General features: G+C 38.7%; 1 protein-coding gene across 3 annotated transcripts; it reads left to right on the top strand.

Moving 5' to 3' along the window:
* The first annotated feature begins 45 nt into the window (after window positions 1–45).
* On the top strand, window positions 46–15,882 carry zmym4.2 (zinc finger MYM-type containing 4, tandem duplicate 2). Of its 3 annotated transcripts, none has more exons than XM_057354121.1 (28): window positions 46–457; window positions 4,912–5,032; window positions 5,189–5,572; window positions 5,651–5,700; window positions 6,074–6,217; window positions 6,308–6,374; window positions 6,548–6,779; window positions 6,870–6,999; window positions 7,081–7,296; window positions 7,371–7,521; window positions 8,402–8,517; window positions 8,606–8,821; window positions 9,349–9,499; window positions 9,603–9,778; window positions 9,914–10,091; window positions 10,422–10,550; window positions 10,866–10,924; window positions 11,046–11,181; window positions 11,307–11,422; window positions 11,561–11,732; window positions 11,815–12,165; window positions 12,279–12,391; window positions 12,464–12,605; window positions 12,759–12,910; window positions 13,039–13,153; window positions 13,236–13,475; window positions 13,558–13,681; window positions 13,796–15,882. In XM_057354121.1, the coding sequence occupies exons 1-28, from the start codon at window positions 155–157 to the stop codon at window positions 14,001–14,003; spliced, it is 4,692 nt and encodes a 1,563-aa protein (XP_057210104.1). In that variant the 5' UTR covers window positions 46–154; the 3' UTR covers window positions 14,004–15,882. The 3 variants fall into 3 exon arrangements, with proteins under 3 accessions (XP_057210104.1, XP_057210102.1, XP_057210103.1); XM_057354119.1 differs by having other exon boundaries at window positions 5,159–5,572; window positions 13,796–15,880; XM_057354120.1 differs by lacking the exon at window positions 46–457 and adding an exon at window positions 1,175–1,752 and having other exon boundaries at window positions 5,159–5,572.
* The last annotated feature ends 956 nt before the right edge of the window (window positions 15,883–16,838 follow it).

Below are 16,838 nucleotides of genomic sequence, written 5' to 3'. Positions count from 1 at the left end.
TCACGAGAGAGACTGAACTCTGAACTGACGTATGACGTAGGTGGCTGGGCGACTCTTGCGAACACGTTACCGCGGATTGTTTACATGAGAAGAGGACGGCGAAAAGAGTTGTCTAGGCGTCAATGTCGATTTTTTATTAGTATCCATTTTTAAAATGGTGCGTACGTGTGCCTATCCGAGATGCTGGAATTTAGAAAAAACCGTAAGATTGCGCGCGTCAAAAACAACGAAGGATGAAAGATTAATATTTCATAAATTCCCTTTGAATGATTTTGTGCGATTGGAGCTATGGCTGCTCGCTATTGGGTGGGATTTAAATACCCCCTTTGAGAAAATCAAAGGGTCCAGGTTGTGCAGTGAACATTTCAAACCTGACGATTATAAACCAGAAGAGGGAAGGATAAGACGAATCCTGAAGAAGTCAGCTGTGCCTGTGCCAATTTTACAGCTAAAAGCGGTATGTATTGAACTAACGTTACTGTTAAAAGAAAGAAATCGCTCAAAAACGAATTTTAATACATCATTTACTCACTCTCAAGCTATTCTGGGTGTATATGACTTTTCATTTATACATTTAATAAATATCCAACTGTGATAGATTGTTGTGCGAAGTGACTCGTTACATTTCAGCCAAGTGTAGACTGCTGCAAACAAAGATGAGAAAATAAGATCCTGGGTCCGCCAGCATTTTTAAATGGTAATCCACAGTTAAAGATATAAATTACTCCACCCAAAAATGAAAAATCTGTCATCACTTACTCACCCTCAGATTGTTCCAAACCGGTATAGATTTCTTTGTTCTGCTAAACGCAAACGAAGATGTTTGGAAGAATGTCTGTAACCAAACAGATCTCATCCTCCATTGACATAGTATTTACTTCCCCTACTATGGCAGTAAATGGGGGATGAGATCTGTTTGGTTACTTACATTCTTCCAAATATCTTCGTCTGTGTTTAGCAAAACAAAGACATTTATAGAGATTTGGAACAATCTGAGGGTGAGTTGTTGAGCAGGTTCACTTCAGTAAAGAGTACATTGTACTATTAAAACTAATTTTACCGCAACATGGCTTTAAGACATCGTGGTGGCTTTAAACGGCTAGCGATGACGCTCCAGTCCACTAGGGGGAGGAAATGCGTTATGTTTTGTCAACAAACACAACACACAAGAGCTGTTCATTTTCTACAACAGCAGTGGTTGTGGCATGGGTTGTCAAGCTTCATAAAGTCCCGCTAAAGTAACCATTGTGACTCGTGTGCTGTATTCAAAGCCTTCTAGAGCAGCACGGCAGCTTTATGAGAGGAAATGTGAACATCTGGCTTTACGTCGTAGCTTTCGTCTCTGCTTCTGCACGTTCAGACTCGCACATCTGTTCAACATAAGGATAACGTATAATACTTGTAAACGCAACTGGTTTCGCGTAGGAGTGAGTCTGGGATAATAACTAGTTATTCAAAATGGTACGAGTGTGCGCTTTTCCTGGATGCTTCAACCGAGAGAAAGCGTTACGTCTGCGGCCGCAGGGATCGGCGCAAGATGAAAGTTTGACGTTTCACACGTTACCGATGCAAGATCCAGAGAGACTGAAGCTGTGGCTGCTCGCTCTACACCGGGATATAAACTCACCCGTTGAATCCATCCGTGCATTGAGAGTGTGCAGCGGGCATTTTTCGCCTGACGATTTCCCTGGTCCAAATCGACGATATCTGAAATCAACAGCAGTGCCTGTCCAGTTAGTAGTACCGACTGAGGTATGAGAATAAAATTGATGTACTTGATCTCAGACAGTGTGTGCGCGCGCGTCATTTTTTTAAACAAGCGTAATAGATGACCAAAACAAATCCAGAACCATCTATAAAGTCAGTCTATTTTAGATTTTCCATCAATGCTGGCCGACACCAAAATATAGCCAAAGAAATCCTTAAAGGGATAGTTCACCCAAAAATTAAAATTCGGTCATCATTTACTCACCCTCATGTCATTTCATACCTGTATAAATGACTTTGTTCTGATGAACGCAGAGAAAGATATTTGGAAGAATGTTAGTAATTTTCAGTTCCGGGACATCATTGACTACCATAGTAGGAAAACTTAATTGGCAGTCAAAGGTGCCCCGGAACTGTTTGTTTTCCTAAATTCTTCAAAATATCTCAATTTGTGTTCAAAAGACCAACAAAAATACTATATATTTTCCCTACTATGGTTGTCAATGACGTTCCAGAACTGAAAATTGCTGACATTCTTCCAAATAGGGCTGCAGCTATCGATTCTTTTACTAATCGAGTATTCTACTGATTTTTCCATCGATTAATCGGATATTCGGATAATAAGTACTTTTTATTTATTAAAAAGAAATACTAAATATACAAGAGAAAATAAGACAGGTCTCTTAAAATGAGTAAAACAACTAATTTGTTTCCTTTTTAGAACAATTAGTTTTTATTGCTGAAATAGCATACATTAATATCTGTGAAAACTAAACCCATTTAGTACATTCCATTGCCATATTAAATTCAAAATGCAATATAATACAAATATATAAATAAGAAACATTAATAAAAATTTAAATAATAATTTCAAACAATAGCCTATGACTTTTATTTTGGCAGGTTGTCAGAAGACCCTTATTTTTTAGTATGTCTGTTTGTTTCTTCACTCAAACAATAACATGTTTGTGAAAAAAACTCTCAGCGCAACTCTGGAGGTGAAGTTCATGTCCTCATTCAGCGCAGACGCAGACAAATTCATGAGCATCACGCGTGTAGCACGTTAAACTGTGCAGTTCATTCACTCAGACACGCAGACCAGACAGATGACATGTGTAAATAACAGGATTCGGTGTCCACTAGTCCGCATCTAGTTTGATGGACTCAATGCAGCCGGAAAACAAGTTTCACTCGTAAAATAGACTAAAATATCAGTTCACCATTTCAATAAGCTATTTATAGGGCTGTGACGGTGGCAGTTTTTTACCACCGCGGTGGTTGAGAAAAATATATTATTTATATAAATAATATTTATATTATTATAAATAGATGAAACATCCGTCAATGTTTAACGCGCAAATCCATCAGTGAAACGGCACACTACAGCACATAAAACATTTAAATAAACATCAGTAAATAATGAAAACTTAAATGATATAAGAAAGCTAAATACTATATAAAAAAGCTCTTGTTGCAGTAACTTCAGTCAGTGGCGTATTAACCCTTACAGTCCTTAACAATTCCATTTGAAACAAACTGTTTAAACCTACATTGGCTTTCCTATTCAGATTGCCATAAAAACTTTATTTTTTCCGACTCGTTGATGTGAAACTTACTTGTTGACATTGTCCAGATTAAAATGTGTACAGCTGCACTAAATGCACGTTCCATAAGATGTGCACAGGAGCGCAAATGAAGAGATGTCTCTCCGCAACCGCGCGCGCGCTCCGACACTAAGCAAGCGGGTCATAGCAGTTTTGATTTTACGTATCTGTTCATTTCACAACAAGATCCATTGCAGAAGCCGCAGAATAACCTGGGTTTTGCCGTGCAGGCCTGCGCTCGAACGCACCAACGGATACGTATGCCAATAATTTCTGTTAATTTAAAATCTTTTAAATAAAACCATCCACAACTGAAAGGCTACAACTAGCAATCGTTATCGCAACTCTCATATTTATTACACCTATATTTGTCAGAGTGACGTGCACTACCGCCGGTGGCACTTCACCACCGTGGCACTTTACCATCGCGGTGGTGCGGTTGTTACGGCAACCGTCACAGCCCTGTTATTTATCAGCATGAGAAATACGTGTGAGCGTGTGAACAGACTAAATGCGTGTGTCTCACGGTGAATGTGTGAGACTTGAGAGCCCTGTAACATGAACAGAGTTTAGCGGGCTGTGCGTCAGTAATAACGGTCCGTGGGGAAACGCAGCGCTCCGTGTGTACTGTAGTTAAATGGATTAAACGAGGCTTCGAGGCAACAAAAATTGCCTCGATGATTTTTTGTATTCGAATAACTCGAGTTACTCGAGGAATCGTTTCAGCCCTACTTCCAAATGTCTTTCACTGTGTTCATCGTAACAAAGACATTTATGCAGGTTTGGAGCAACCTGAGGGTGAGTAAATGATGACAGAATTTTCATTTTTGGGTGAACTATCCCTTTAAAGAACCCACTCACCCTGGACATCATCTATACTCTCTCCTATCCTCTCAGAAGAGATGCAGACTGATACAAATCTAAACCAACAGACTGATAACCACAATAGCCTTCTATAAGAAGATGTTGTATCAGAAAGCTGTATTTAAGTATAGTTTTTTAAGTTTTATTAGCAAAATGTAGACACCTGTAGGTCTCATACCTCATACTGTGGTTAAAAACATATAACCGCAGAAAAAAAAATTTTAGAGACTATTTTGAATTTTCATTTAATCATTTAATAAAGCATTTCTAGATGTATTGTGGCCATTCCAGTTCAGTGTCTGTTGAATTTCACCAAAATCAAACCTCAGGAGTGACAAAGTCATCCAACAGCATGAGAAGACACATGAAAACTGTGATAAAAATCAAGGTTATCACTTGAAAAAATAATTTTTGAACTTTTCCTAAATACATGTAACAAAATTAAATGTAATGTTGTATTGCTTAAAAGTGAATATGAACTTGTTTTCTTTGCAGTATTTGAGGTCTGAAAAATACAGAACATCTTTTCTGTTATTTTCACCTGTTTCTCCAGTTTTCATTATGTGCAATTAGAAACAATATTTTTATTTGAAATTCGGGTGAAATATTGTTAAAAATGATCAATTTGGAATAATGCTTGTCTTGAGTGTCTTTCTACGTAATTGAGACATTGAACTGTTTCTTAATGTCTGTTATGTCTTACTTTGCTAATACCGACTTGTTTTTCGGCATATAGGCTAGACATGCGGGAGCTGAGCTGCAGATGGAAGGACGGTATGATGTCAACATGGATTCTGACTTTCAAAATGATTTTAGTTTTGTTACTGGGAGTCCAGGAGCTGCACTGAAACTAGAAGGTATTGTGGATGCATCTTGTCTGTGAAATACAGAAGTTGAAAACCACTTTAGTATTTAGTAGCTATCCTTAGTTTTGTTTTTCGGACGGTGCCGTGGATATGGAGGAATTTGTTTTCTTTATTCAGGAGGGATGTCTGCTTCTTCACAATCTACAGAGGCCTTTTCACCATTGAGCTGTACATCCGCAGCAGGTTTTCCTCCGGACAGTGAGGATTCCAGTGAGGCAGGAACGAAGTCTGACCTTCAAGAAAGCGTGATAGAGGGTCATCGTGTGAAGCTTCAGAAGACCATGAAGCAGGAAGATGTAGATTTGCGACTACATGATAAACGCATGGAGGTGACAAGTGAACCAAGAAACGATAAGCAAACAGATGAAGAAGACGACGAAGACCGGGAGATGAACACAGAGGATACAGCGCAGTGTTCAGAAGAGCTAGTGATCACTAAAGTTGAGGACTTCACAAGTGAAATGCCAATAGATGTAGACTACACTGGGGATCACAGTGGAAGGATGGAGGTGGATAAACCAGAATATGCAGGTAGGTGTAAATTTGTTTTGATTTTAGCAAACCGGTACTTCAGAACAGTGTTTGAACATGGTTTGTACACTTTATCAGATACACAAACGGCAAAAGACGACAAAAACAGGATGGAGTCATTTGGAATGGTGAGCACATTCTCATTGTTTCATCTTTAAAATGAAAATGCTGTCATTATTTACATGCCCTCTTGTCATTGAAACCTGTATGACTTTCATTCCTCTGCCGAACACAAAAGAAGATATAAAATGTTTGTAACCCAAAACTGTTGGTCCCCATTGACTTGCATTGGTTTTGTGTCTATACAATAGAAGTCAATGGGGACCAACAGTTTTTGGTTACCAACATTTTTCAGAATATCTTCTTTTGTGTTTTGCAGAAGAAGGAGAATCACACGGGACGACAGGTTGAGTAAATGATGACAGAATTTTCTTTCTTTTAACTTTTGTTTGCTTTCAATGCTCCAATAAATCTCTAAACCATCATTTCACTTACATCCAGCAAACAGAGCCTGTGGTGAGACTCAGGAAGCTTCATTTGGTCCAGCCCTCTGTCGATCTGTCTGTGAAGATCAAGGAGGAGCCAATAGATGAGGAGTGTAGAAAGTCTCCTCAGGCTCCAGAGAGAACCTTGAGGGAACATGAGGTGATCTGCTGTTTTAACTTAGATTCTTTTCTCCTCGACCTGCTTTGAATCCACTCACTTACCCTGATCCTTCTGCGTTCATGGTTTCAGGATTTTACCCAGACACCTGATGAGATCACGATCCGTCCGGCGTTCCCCGTGGGAGGAAATGCCATTGGTATGATATTACATGAAAGTTCTCATTATTATTCCTCATCTCCACAACCTTCTCTAGTTATTTGGCTCAAGTCACCCTTGAGTAGATATTCTTGTTCCTTTTTTAAGTTCCAAGAATGTTTCTTTACGGAGCTAATGTAAGTCTTTAAATGTCTTGTCATCTTCACACCACAGGAGCTCCAGCGGCAAGAGCCGCAAAAGCACCATCAGTCCCTGCCGTGTCCATTCCCGAACAAGCCCCTTTCAGTGCCATTGTTACGGTGTGTGCCGGCTGTAAAAGGATCATACTGAAGGGTAAAACGGCCTTCCAGCGCAGCGGCTCTCCTAAACTCTACTGCTCACCTCAGTGTCTCTGCATCACCTCTGCCATTGAGGTCAAAAAGAAAACATGTCACCACTGCCTCAAGTAAGCTTAAAACATCAATTCTACAACCAGAATAAACTGAAAAGCACACTTGTAAGTGAGCTATTACACAGTGTATCATACTTCCTACAGAGAGATTTCTCACCCAAAGGATGTGCTTTTAGCCTCAGTGGACACGTCAGGAACTACTAAGGAGTTCTGCAGTCAGAAATGCATTAGTGCTTTTAACTTCAGGTGCAGCGTGTGTCAGAGGACAAGTGTGGTGAGTGATCATCTCCATCAGAAGAATAAATATTTAGTCTTCGATACGTTGAGGTAAAACATCTCTTGTCATTTCTGATAGACTCATGGTCACGAGGTGAAGTCCATGGGCACCGTCCATAAGCTGTGCAGCGACGTTTGTTTCAACCAGTTCCTCTCTTCCAATAAGTTGACCATGAACTGTTGTATGAACTGTGGTGGGTACTGTAAAAGCACAGACGGTTCGTGTCCCTCTCTACAGATAGAGGGCAACACTGTCAAGTTCTGCACCCAAAAGTGCCTCAAAGTCTACAAAAAGGTAAAAGCCAAGCTGTCATCTGATTTTAGTTTAAAAACCAAATTAGCTGAAATAAACTTGGTCTTCACTTGTAGAGGAGTCTCAAAACTGCCACCTGCAAAATGTGTCACGCCAAGCGCCCATCTGCAGAAATGGTGGTCAGTCAGAACTCAGAGGGTGGAGAAGAGCTTTTCTGCTCTGACTCTTGTGCCACGACCTATACAGCCCAGACTCTCAGTTCCTCAGGTAACACAACCACATAGACACAGAAACACAGTACGCTTAAATTGATAGTTCACCCAAAAATGGAAATTCTGTAATCATTCTCTGGTCATTTCAAAGCTGTACGAGTTTTTTTCTTCCGCAGAACACAAATGAAGATATTTTGAAGAATGTTGATAACCGACAACGATGGTACCCATTCACTTCTGTTGTATGGACGCAAAACCAATGCAAGTGAATGGATACCACCGTTGTTTGGTTACCAACATTCCTCAAAATATCTTCTTTTATGTAATTGTGTTTTTGTTCATATTGGATATCGTCTGTGTCATAAATGACAGAAAATAGTTAATTGTTACATCAAATACAGGACACTGCAGCTTCTTGTTAAAGGGATACTTCACCCATCAATGAAAATGATGTCATCATTTACTCACCTTCGAGTTGTTCCAAATCTGTATAAATGTCTTTGTTTTGATGAACACAGAGAAAGATATTTGGAAGAATGCTTGTAACCAGACAGATTCCCCCCCCCATTGACTCCCATAGAGGGAAAATTACTTGATCTTTTTTTTTGTTCTGTTGAACACAAAAGAAGACATTTTGAAGAATGTTGGACAGCAAACAGTTCTGGGGCACTTTTGACTACCATTGTATATTTTCCTACTATGGAGTCAATGGGGGGCAAATCTGTCTGGATATAAGCATTCTTCCAAATATCTTTCTCTGTGTTCAACAGAACAAAGAAATTTATACAGATGGAACAACTCGAAGGTGAGTAAATCACGACAGAATTTTCATTTTTGGGTGAAGTATCCCTTTAAAGCAGCATAAAAAATACATTATTATCAAGTTGTTTTAAAAGTGCAAGATCAAACATGGAACTCTTTTGTGGGAACTACAGGTACTGCTGTGGAATGCAAAAACTGCAAGAAGAAACAAGTACCACAGTATCATCTAACAATGTCTGAAGGAACCGTTCAAAACTTCTGCTCCTTTACCTGTGTAGTGTCTTATGAGGTAGACTTCAGTCATGTCTGCTACTGATCTTTCATGTAAGAATATTACGTTGATATATTAGTTATGGCTCTGTTTTGCTTTGGTTTAGGCGGTAATAAACAAAAAGCAAGCTCCTAAGAAGATAACCTCTACAAGCAACAATGTTCCTGCCCCAAAACCTGCTGCCCCAAGATCTGCTCCTGCGGCGACCAGTTCATCAGTAAAGACTGCCTCCTCCAGTAGACCGGTCCAAATGGTCACCCGACTCCCTTGTGCTCAATGTCTGCAGTCATTCTCCCACAAGCCAAAGCTACTGGAGTTCAAGGTACTGTAGGGTTCCTTATGTCAACGAATAAATCTAGAGTGAAACCTTTGTCAGCGAAAAAACAACACTAAGGTTTAACAGCCTAGAGTCCAGCATAGATGGAAATTCCTTCAATACTGTTTAAAAAGCGTCCCAGGATTAGACATCAAGAAGCAGACTTATAAAATGCCATGAGAATGATTTTGCAAATTCTAGTCAAAGGGTGACTACTTTGAAAGTGCTAAAATAGAAGTAGAGTTCATTTATTTTTAATGCTTTTAGTCACAACGTAATTCCCACAGTTACAACTGTATTATTCCATGGTTTTGATGAGTTTACTATTATACTAAAATGTGGGAAAATATAAAGAAAGAATGAGTTAGTGATCCCAGACTTTTGACCGGTAGTGTACGTCAACCGAAACAGACTTCATTATCATAAAAAGTTGCTATAACTGTAATACAGTATTTTTGTACTGCGGTAAACTGTGCCAATATTTATTGTTATACCCTTTATAATCATTATTTCTTATTTATCCAATCTTCCAGAAAAAAATGTATGTGTTCTGTGATGACTCTTGTGTTGGGGACTTTGGAAAAACAAAAAACGTCACAGCTCTCTGCGAATACTGCAAGACCGATCAAGTTGTGAAAAGTGTGAAAAGGATAAGCAAGGTTGACCGGACTTTCTGTGGGCAGAGTAAGTGCTTCCAGCGTAATTAAGATTATTTTATTATTTCTCTCTTTTTTTCACCCAGTCAAACACTTGTTGGATTAATACAGATTTGTTTTTGTCTGTACAGAATGTAAGTTACTCTTTGAGGATAACCTGGCCAACGAGTGGGGCGAGAAATACTGTCGTGACTGCTTTTACTGTGATGCTGGCTCTAAGACTCGAGTGACTGGGGTTTTTAATGACAAGCAGGAGGAGTTTTGTGAAACCCAGTGCTTGTCAAAATATACTTCACTGATCCATCAGGTAACATTTTTTGTGTCTTCGCTTTTTGATTTGTTTAAAACATCTCTAGTTCTGTCAGGCTGCAGCATCAAATTTAATGCACTGGTCATGGCTTCAAGTGACATATGGTGTTTCTGCTGCTGGATTCTAATCCAGGATTCTAAGGGGATCAAATGCACAATGTGCAAGCAGGGCAGTAAGATGAATGAAACTGTGAAATGGTTGGACGAGATGAAGCATTTCTGCAACCTGCGGTGCCTGATGTTCTTCTGCAGTCTGCAGGCCGTCACAGGGGCGGTCACTAAAGCTGCAAACAAATCTCTATCCAAACGGGGTATGTCCTCCTGTCCGCTTATCTTTAAAGTATGGCTGATTAAAGGGACCGTTCACCCCAAAATAAAAATGTTGTCATCATTTACTGACCCACGAGTTGTTCCAAATCTGTGTTCATCAGAACAAAGAAATTTATACAGATTTGGAACAACTTGAGGGTGAGTAAATGATGACAACATTTTTATTTTTGGGCGAACTGTTCCTTTAAAAAGGCAATGGTGTCACTAAACACACACATGTAGGCATAGTGTCTGTGGTCCTTCAAACTGTTGATGAACGTTTTTGGCTCTTTAGAAGTGTTAAGAAGCTGGTGATGTCATTGTCTCCACAGGTGCAACGTCAGTGTCCTCTACAGTCCATCAACGCCCTAAAGAGACCACACCCATCATCGCCAATGTTAGATCGTTCTCAAGTGAAGCCAATGGACAGTCTGATGTTCTGGAAAGCAAAGATATGGATGGTGACTAGTTCACATAGAAATAAAAATTCTGTTGTCATTTATTCACCCTCATGCTGTTCAAAACCTGTTTATGACTCTCTCTTCTGTAGAATACAAAATATATTTTGAGAGATGTCTCGGTGGTTTTGTGTCCATACAATGGAAGTCAACATGTGCCAAGGATGTTTGGTAACCAACATTCTTCAAAATATCTTCTTTTTTGTTCTGCTGAAGAAAGAAACTCATACAGGTTTTTAATGACATGATGGTGAGTAAATGATGAAGGATTTTTTGTAAACCATCCCTTTAACAGAATTCAATTCTTTGTTTCCTCAGGCTCTGTTCCATCCATTACTGTAGAAGTTCCAGAGGATGAAAGTTTTCCAGAACAAACGGTAAATATACCTGCTGTCCTAATACATTGTCACAGGAGCTGGTATTAGAAATCTATTTATCATTTTACACAGCTTTAACACTGTATAAAAATGAGATCCTCATTTGAGATTTTTTTCTTAGGTCAGTACACAGAAATGCACTGTGAGGACTTGTGCCCGGCCACGTCGAAACCAAAAGAGAAAGGCCTTACCGCATAATACCAAGCACAAAACTATAGCCTGTAAACCCAACACCCGTAATGCTGAGACACAAAGTGGTACTAACCATCTTTAATAGTCAAGTTTCTAGAAATCTGTCTTGAGAGATTTATAAGAAATCCTTACTCATCAGAGAAATGAATAGGATTTTTACTTTCTTCTTTTCTTACTGTTGTGGTCTCAGATGAAATTCCTAAAGTAATAGTGTTGCCTGTGCCTGTGCCGGTGCCTGTGTTCGTGCCGGTTCCTATGAATCTCTACACACAGTATGTTCCTCAGACTGTTGGGTTACCGTTACCGGTACGTCTTCCTTACTCCAACAGAATATTGGGGTTTAAATACTGCGGCTGTCAATTATTAGTATAAAATCAATTGTGTTTGTCGTAGATGTGTCATACGGTTCAGGGTAGTTTTGTATGTTAACGTGTCTCTGTGTAGATTCCAGTGCCCATGTTCCTCCCTACAACTCTGGACAGTGCTGAACGCATTGTGAAGACCATCCAGGAAATCAAAGAGAAGATCCCTGATGATCCTCTGGAGGCTGATCTCATCATGATGGCGGAGATGGTGGCTGAGGACGCAGAGAGGGAGAAAAAAATCAAAGCTAGTGGTAAATAATGGAAAAGAGATCCAGACTATATAGTGAATCTGCAAATGTACTTTATTTTGGTAACGTGAATCTCGTTTTTCAGATCAGAAAAGTAACTTAATGGATATTGATTCGGAAGACGTGTCCAGCAATCTAAGTTGGGAAGAGGATTCTGTCTCTTCTGCTCAGACATTGGATCAGACTCCAGAGCTGGAGAAAGCACAGTCTAAATCTGTTCCAGAACTAGAGAAAGCACAGTCTAAATCTGTTCCAGAACTAGAGAAAGCCCTGTCTAAATCTGTTCCAGAGCTGGAGAGAGAACTATGTAAATCTGTTCCAGAGCTGGAGAAAGCACAGTCTAAATCTGCTCCATCCATCAATCCATCTACACTGACCCCCACCCCTATCCCAACAGAAGAGCCACAGATTGACCTGCAAGCTGATTTTCCAGTCGGTAATAGCTCTCTGAGCTCCTTTGTCTCATTTATGCTTAAAAGGTCAAAGGAATACAAAAACGAATATAACCCATCATATAATGTCATACATGTTTATTTGTTCTGATTACAGCGAGCACTGAACTTATAAAAGAGCAAAAACACAACAAAAAGGAGGTGAAGGTATCAGATGTCAAACAGAAGCCTCGCAGAAAAGACAGTGATAGCGTTCTTCAAAAGAAACGGGTATGAACATCTAATGCAGAATATTTTGAGTTCATATGATTCTGACGTGATTTTTGTGTTTTTGATGTGTAGGACAATAAGTGTGCAGCGTCAGCCACATCAGACGGCCCAGCTGACCTCTCCAAAATGCAACATGAGTCTGGTGTCAGTGCTTGGAAGAATTGGGTGCGCTGGAGGAACTCCCAACCTCATGTGGAGACTCCCAAATTTGGCGGTAAGACTCCAATTTTTGGCTTCCTTCTCTACCAGATGAGCCACAGTATAGGATCAGTAAATAAATGACAAACGCTTTGAATTAATTATTAATTATTTATGGAGGACAGTCATTTATAACACCATGTTAAACAGCATATTTCTTCATCCTCAGCGCGAAGCATGACGCTCAAGGAGGACTTGTTGAAGTGTAGCACTGCTGAGTTGAGCTACGGCCTCTCCAAGTTCATCTCTGAAGTTTGTCGACCCAATGGAGAGAATTACAGCCTTGATAGCATCTTTTATCTCTGCTTAGGCATCCAACAGGTAAACATCACACGCACACAGTTGGTAATTTGTGGTTCTTAAATACGCACCTTATTTTTCTCCACTGGTCATGCTTCATGTTAATATGTTGAATGTAGCTTATTTCATTTGGTCTTCCACGTGTGCAGCATCTGTTTAAGAATAATCGGATGGAGAACATATTCACAGACGTCTGCTACAGCAGATTCTGCCAGGATATGACCAACATGCTCAAAGGATGGACACCCACTATTTTGTCCAATGGCGAGTAATTTCACACTTTTTTTTTACTACAGAATGGACTGTGCAGAAGTGCGTGAATTGGGTTCCATCTTTGTTTCTACAGGTTATGTTCATTCTCAAGTAGAGGAGAAATACATGTGGGACTGTAAGCAGTTGGGGGCGTTCTCACCCGGCGTGCTGCTGAACACGCTGCTTTATTTCTTCACCAAGTTCTTCAATTATAAAACAGTGGAGCAGCATCGTCGCCTCTACTTCGGCCGCTTCAAGCGCTACTGTCAGGGCCAGGGTAACAGCAAAGTGGTCTATTTGCACTTTTATCCCCATAAAGAGGACACAAGCACAGGTCAAGCGTAAATACATTTCAATCGTTTGAAAATGTCTTTTAAATTGTTCATTGTTATTAATTAGTCGAGTGTCCATTTTAGATGGTGTTCCAGCGAAAAAGAGGAAAAAAGAAGATGAAAGGGGAAAGCCGCTAAAGATAAAGGAGAATACAGAGAATCCCTTCCGCTGTCCTGTTCGACTTTTTGAGTTCTATCTCTCGAAATGGTATGTTGGTTGTAAAGTCACCTGCTGCTATTTAAATTCACACAGCTCCATTCTAAGTTAATTGGGGGAACTGATACCTCACTGTTTGGCTAAAGTTTCTTTCTCTCATTCTAGTTCTCCCAGCGTGAGACATAGCACGTCCCAGTTTTACTTGAATCCTGAACGCTCCTGTGTGCCAAGCAGCCCCACATGGTTCTCCACATCCTCGCTGAGCGATGAGGCTCTGGAAAACATGCTCGCCCGCATCCTAACTGTTAGAGAGCTGTACATGCAAGAAGACCAATCGCCTCATGAAGCGGAATCTGACAGTGACTCGGATTGAGAAACGGACCTTAAAAACACAAACATGACTGTTAAGCAATGGATTTTTCCTGGATGATTCTGTTTTAACACAAGTTGTTAGGGCTTGTTTGTTTGTTTTGCGTATTGTTCACTGTTGTGTTTAATGTTCTCGTATTTGACTGTACATAGTTTAATTGTTTTTATATGTACTGTATGTATTTATACATTTGAAAAGTGTTTAGAGAGTACATAACTAGGGATTTTTAGAAGGTGTAAAGACACCATTATTTCGAAGTAATAGGCAGTTATTCTTACCTTACTTCTTGACTGACTCAAATTATTCGTTCCGCGATTCACCTGTCTAATCCCCTCCTTTCCGCTAGCCTAGTCTGATGTGATCGGTCAGATGGTCTAGTCTGCTGTGATTGGTCTACTGCGAATGAGGCTCAGGAGTTAGTGTTTGGGGGAGGAGAGTGAAGTTTTCGAAGGCAGTCCTAGCAAAACATAGACGGGGACTATATGTAATGACGTAAATCCGCGGCGGTTTGACTAGGGACGACTCCCTTTTTTCCAAGCCAATAACTTTGTTATTCATTCATCTTCGGATTTACAATTTGGCAGACTGCTTACTTTCTAACACGGCAACATTACACACTGCATGAAATGTGATTTTCATGATCTTGTTATGTACTCTTTAAGAAAAAGCTTTCAAAATGTGCATTCGAGGAGATAAGAGCACAATACTGGATTGTGCAGCGCCTCATTTTGCAGTCTTTGTATTACATTGAAACACTACACTGAAAGACATTAGCAGGCTCATTGTAAAATCACATTCACTGAGAGTGAGGGGAGGGTCGATTTTGAATATGTAAGTGTTATTTTTTTTTGGAAGCAATGCTAGACCTGTTGCAATGTCTCTAATATTTCTAAAATGGTCAACTGTGGTTAACGCTACATTTCATTTTCAAATAAGACCAAACCCAAAACTATGATTGTGTTGATCTTTTTTCCTTAAGTTATAATTGATTTTAGGTTATGAGCTGAGCACAACAAATTAAATGTATTGTTGAGGTGATGTTGTTTGACCATAACACCCTGGTGGTGATTTTAGAATAAGAGTATTCTAAAATCAGTATTAACTTGTATTGACTATAAAAAGGACATGTTTTTCTACAAACAGCAATGTCACACTGTCTAATATAACAATATAATCTCTTAAATGGTGCGGGTATAATAAAAATATAGTTCATAGTTACTGTTTAGAGAAGGACAAGATGACCAAATATCAAATGTGAAACGAACATCAACATCCTGTCAGGAACTTTCCCAACAATCCGGAAGTTCATTTAAACACTTATTTTACTATATAAATACATAGTTTAAAATGCAAAAATGTTACATATATATATATATATATAACATTTATATACTGTGTATATATATTATCCCCAAAGAGAGGACATTCTATTCTGAGCTTGAGAAGCCCTTGAAATTATAGTTGTGGGTGAATAAAAGAAATGTTAATGTCTTGATACATTTTATTAACCCTTATGCGGTCTTCGGGATCTTTTTGACCCGCAAATGACGTTTGCTAAAATAAAAAGTTCTCTTTGTCTAAATGGCATGAAACTTTGTACGGTAGTCAACACTTTCTAGAGCTACAAATAAAATTGAATTTTATGTTAGTGAGAAAAAAAGTCACACTCATGGTCGCTTAGAAAATGGACAAAATTCATCCTCAAAATTAGAAACAACGCAGAACACGCATAGACAGAAATGAAGTGGCACACTTCCAGCAATGCAAAAAACATCCACAATGCAAAATGATCACACACACACAGAGAGAGAGAGATGAAAGGATGAGACAAAACAATGTATCATAGACACAGTTCTCTTACAGTTAGTAACTAATATTTAGATATTATATGGAAAACGGATGATTGAAATAAATGATAAACTCTAAAGACTCCAACTTTTCTCTTTGTAACATCTTGTTCAGATTTGACTAATCATAATGTAACATTATTGAAAAACTTATTTTTTTCAGTAAAAAAATGCTAAACTTTGACAAAAAAATATTTGTATTGTTATAATTGTGATTTCACAATATGTATGAATAATATGAATCTAATCTATAATATGAATCCAACTTAAAAAACGTGGCTTGGCAGCCATCTACTAGTAAAAGTGAAAAAAAAATACTTTTAAAACTGCATTTTCCAAAAGATGGGCAAAAATCTTACACTAAACCATGTCAAATTATCCATGTTATCCTCATAAATGAAAGTTAGAAATGTGTGTCTTTTATAAAGGGAATTTTACATAAAAGCTTTTTGTATAAAAACTTATTTAAAAAACATTTATTTATTTATATAAATTTTTAAAATATCACAAATCTTCCAAAAAACTGCACAAATGTGAAGTAAAAACATTAATAAAAAAGAAAATGTCTTTGTTCTGATGAACACAGAGAGAGATATTTGGATGAATGCTTGTAACCAAACAGTTCTTGGCCGTCATTGACTACAGTAGGAAAAATTTCTTTGGAAATTTCTTTGTATTTGAATGTTGGAAAGCAAATAGTTCTGGGGCACTTTTGACTACCATTGTCATTTTTTACTGTGGTACATAGAAAAAAAAATTATGGGGTGGCACAAAGGTGCCAGTACAAATCTTCAAATTAAAAAAATGTGTTATGCCTGAATCTAATGGTAAAGAGTTTTGGCATTGCCATTAATACTACTGGGAGCATATAAAGTTATTACTAGTATTACAATTTACTAGAGCCAAATAGAAAAAAGTGACTCCACATTTCAACTGCAATTACCCTCATGTTTATTTGCAGTGCAAATTTAAAAGTTAAAATGAGAGTAAA

This window comes from Triplophysa rosa, linkage group LG16 (genome assembly GCF_024868665.1).
Source record: "Triplophysa rosa linkage group LG16, Trosa_1v2, whole genome shotgun sequence".
NCBI lineage: Eukaryota > Metazoa > Chordata > Actinopteri > Cypriniformes > Nemacheilidae > Triplophysa > Triplophysa rosa.
The sequence above is the reverse complement of the archived record's forward strand: the minus strand, read 5'-3'. Positions and strand labels throughout refer to the sequence as shown.

Bases quoted from the DNA above. Each gene is read 5' to 3' on its own strand.
- zmym4.2 (XM_057354119.1), top strand. From the start codon at position 155: ATGGTGCGTACGTGTGCCTATCCGAGATGCTGGAATTTAGAAAAAACC. The intron at 10,092-10,421 runs GTATGTCCTCCT...TTGTCTCCACAG, and splicing joins CAAATCTCTATCCAAACGGG to GTGCAACGTCAGTGTCCTCT. The intron at 12,166-12,278 runs GTAATAGCTCTC...TTCTGATTACAG, and splicing joins GCAAGCTGATTTTCCAGTCG to CGAGCACTGAACTTATAAAA.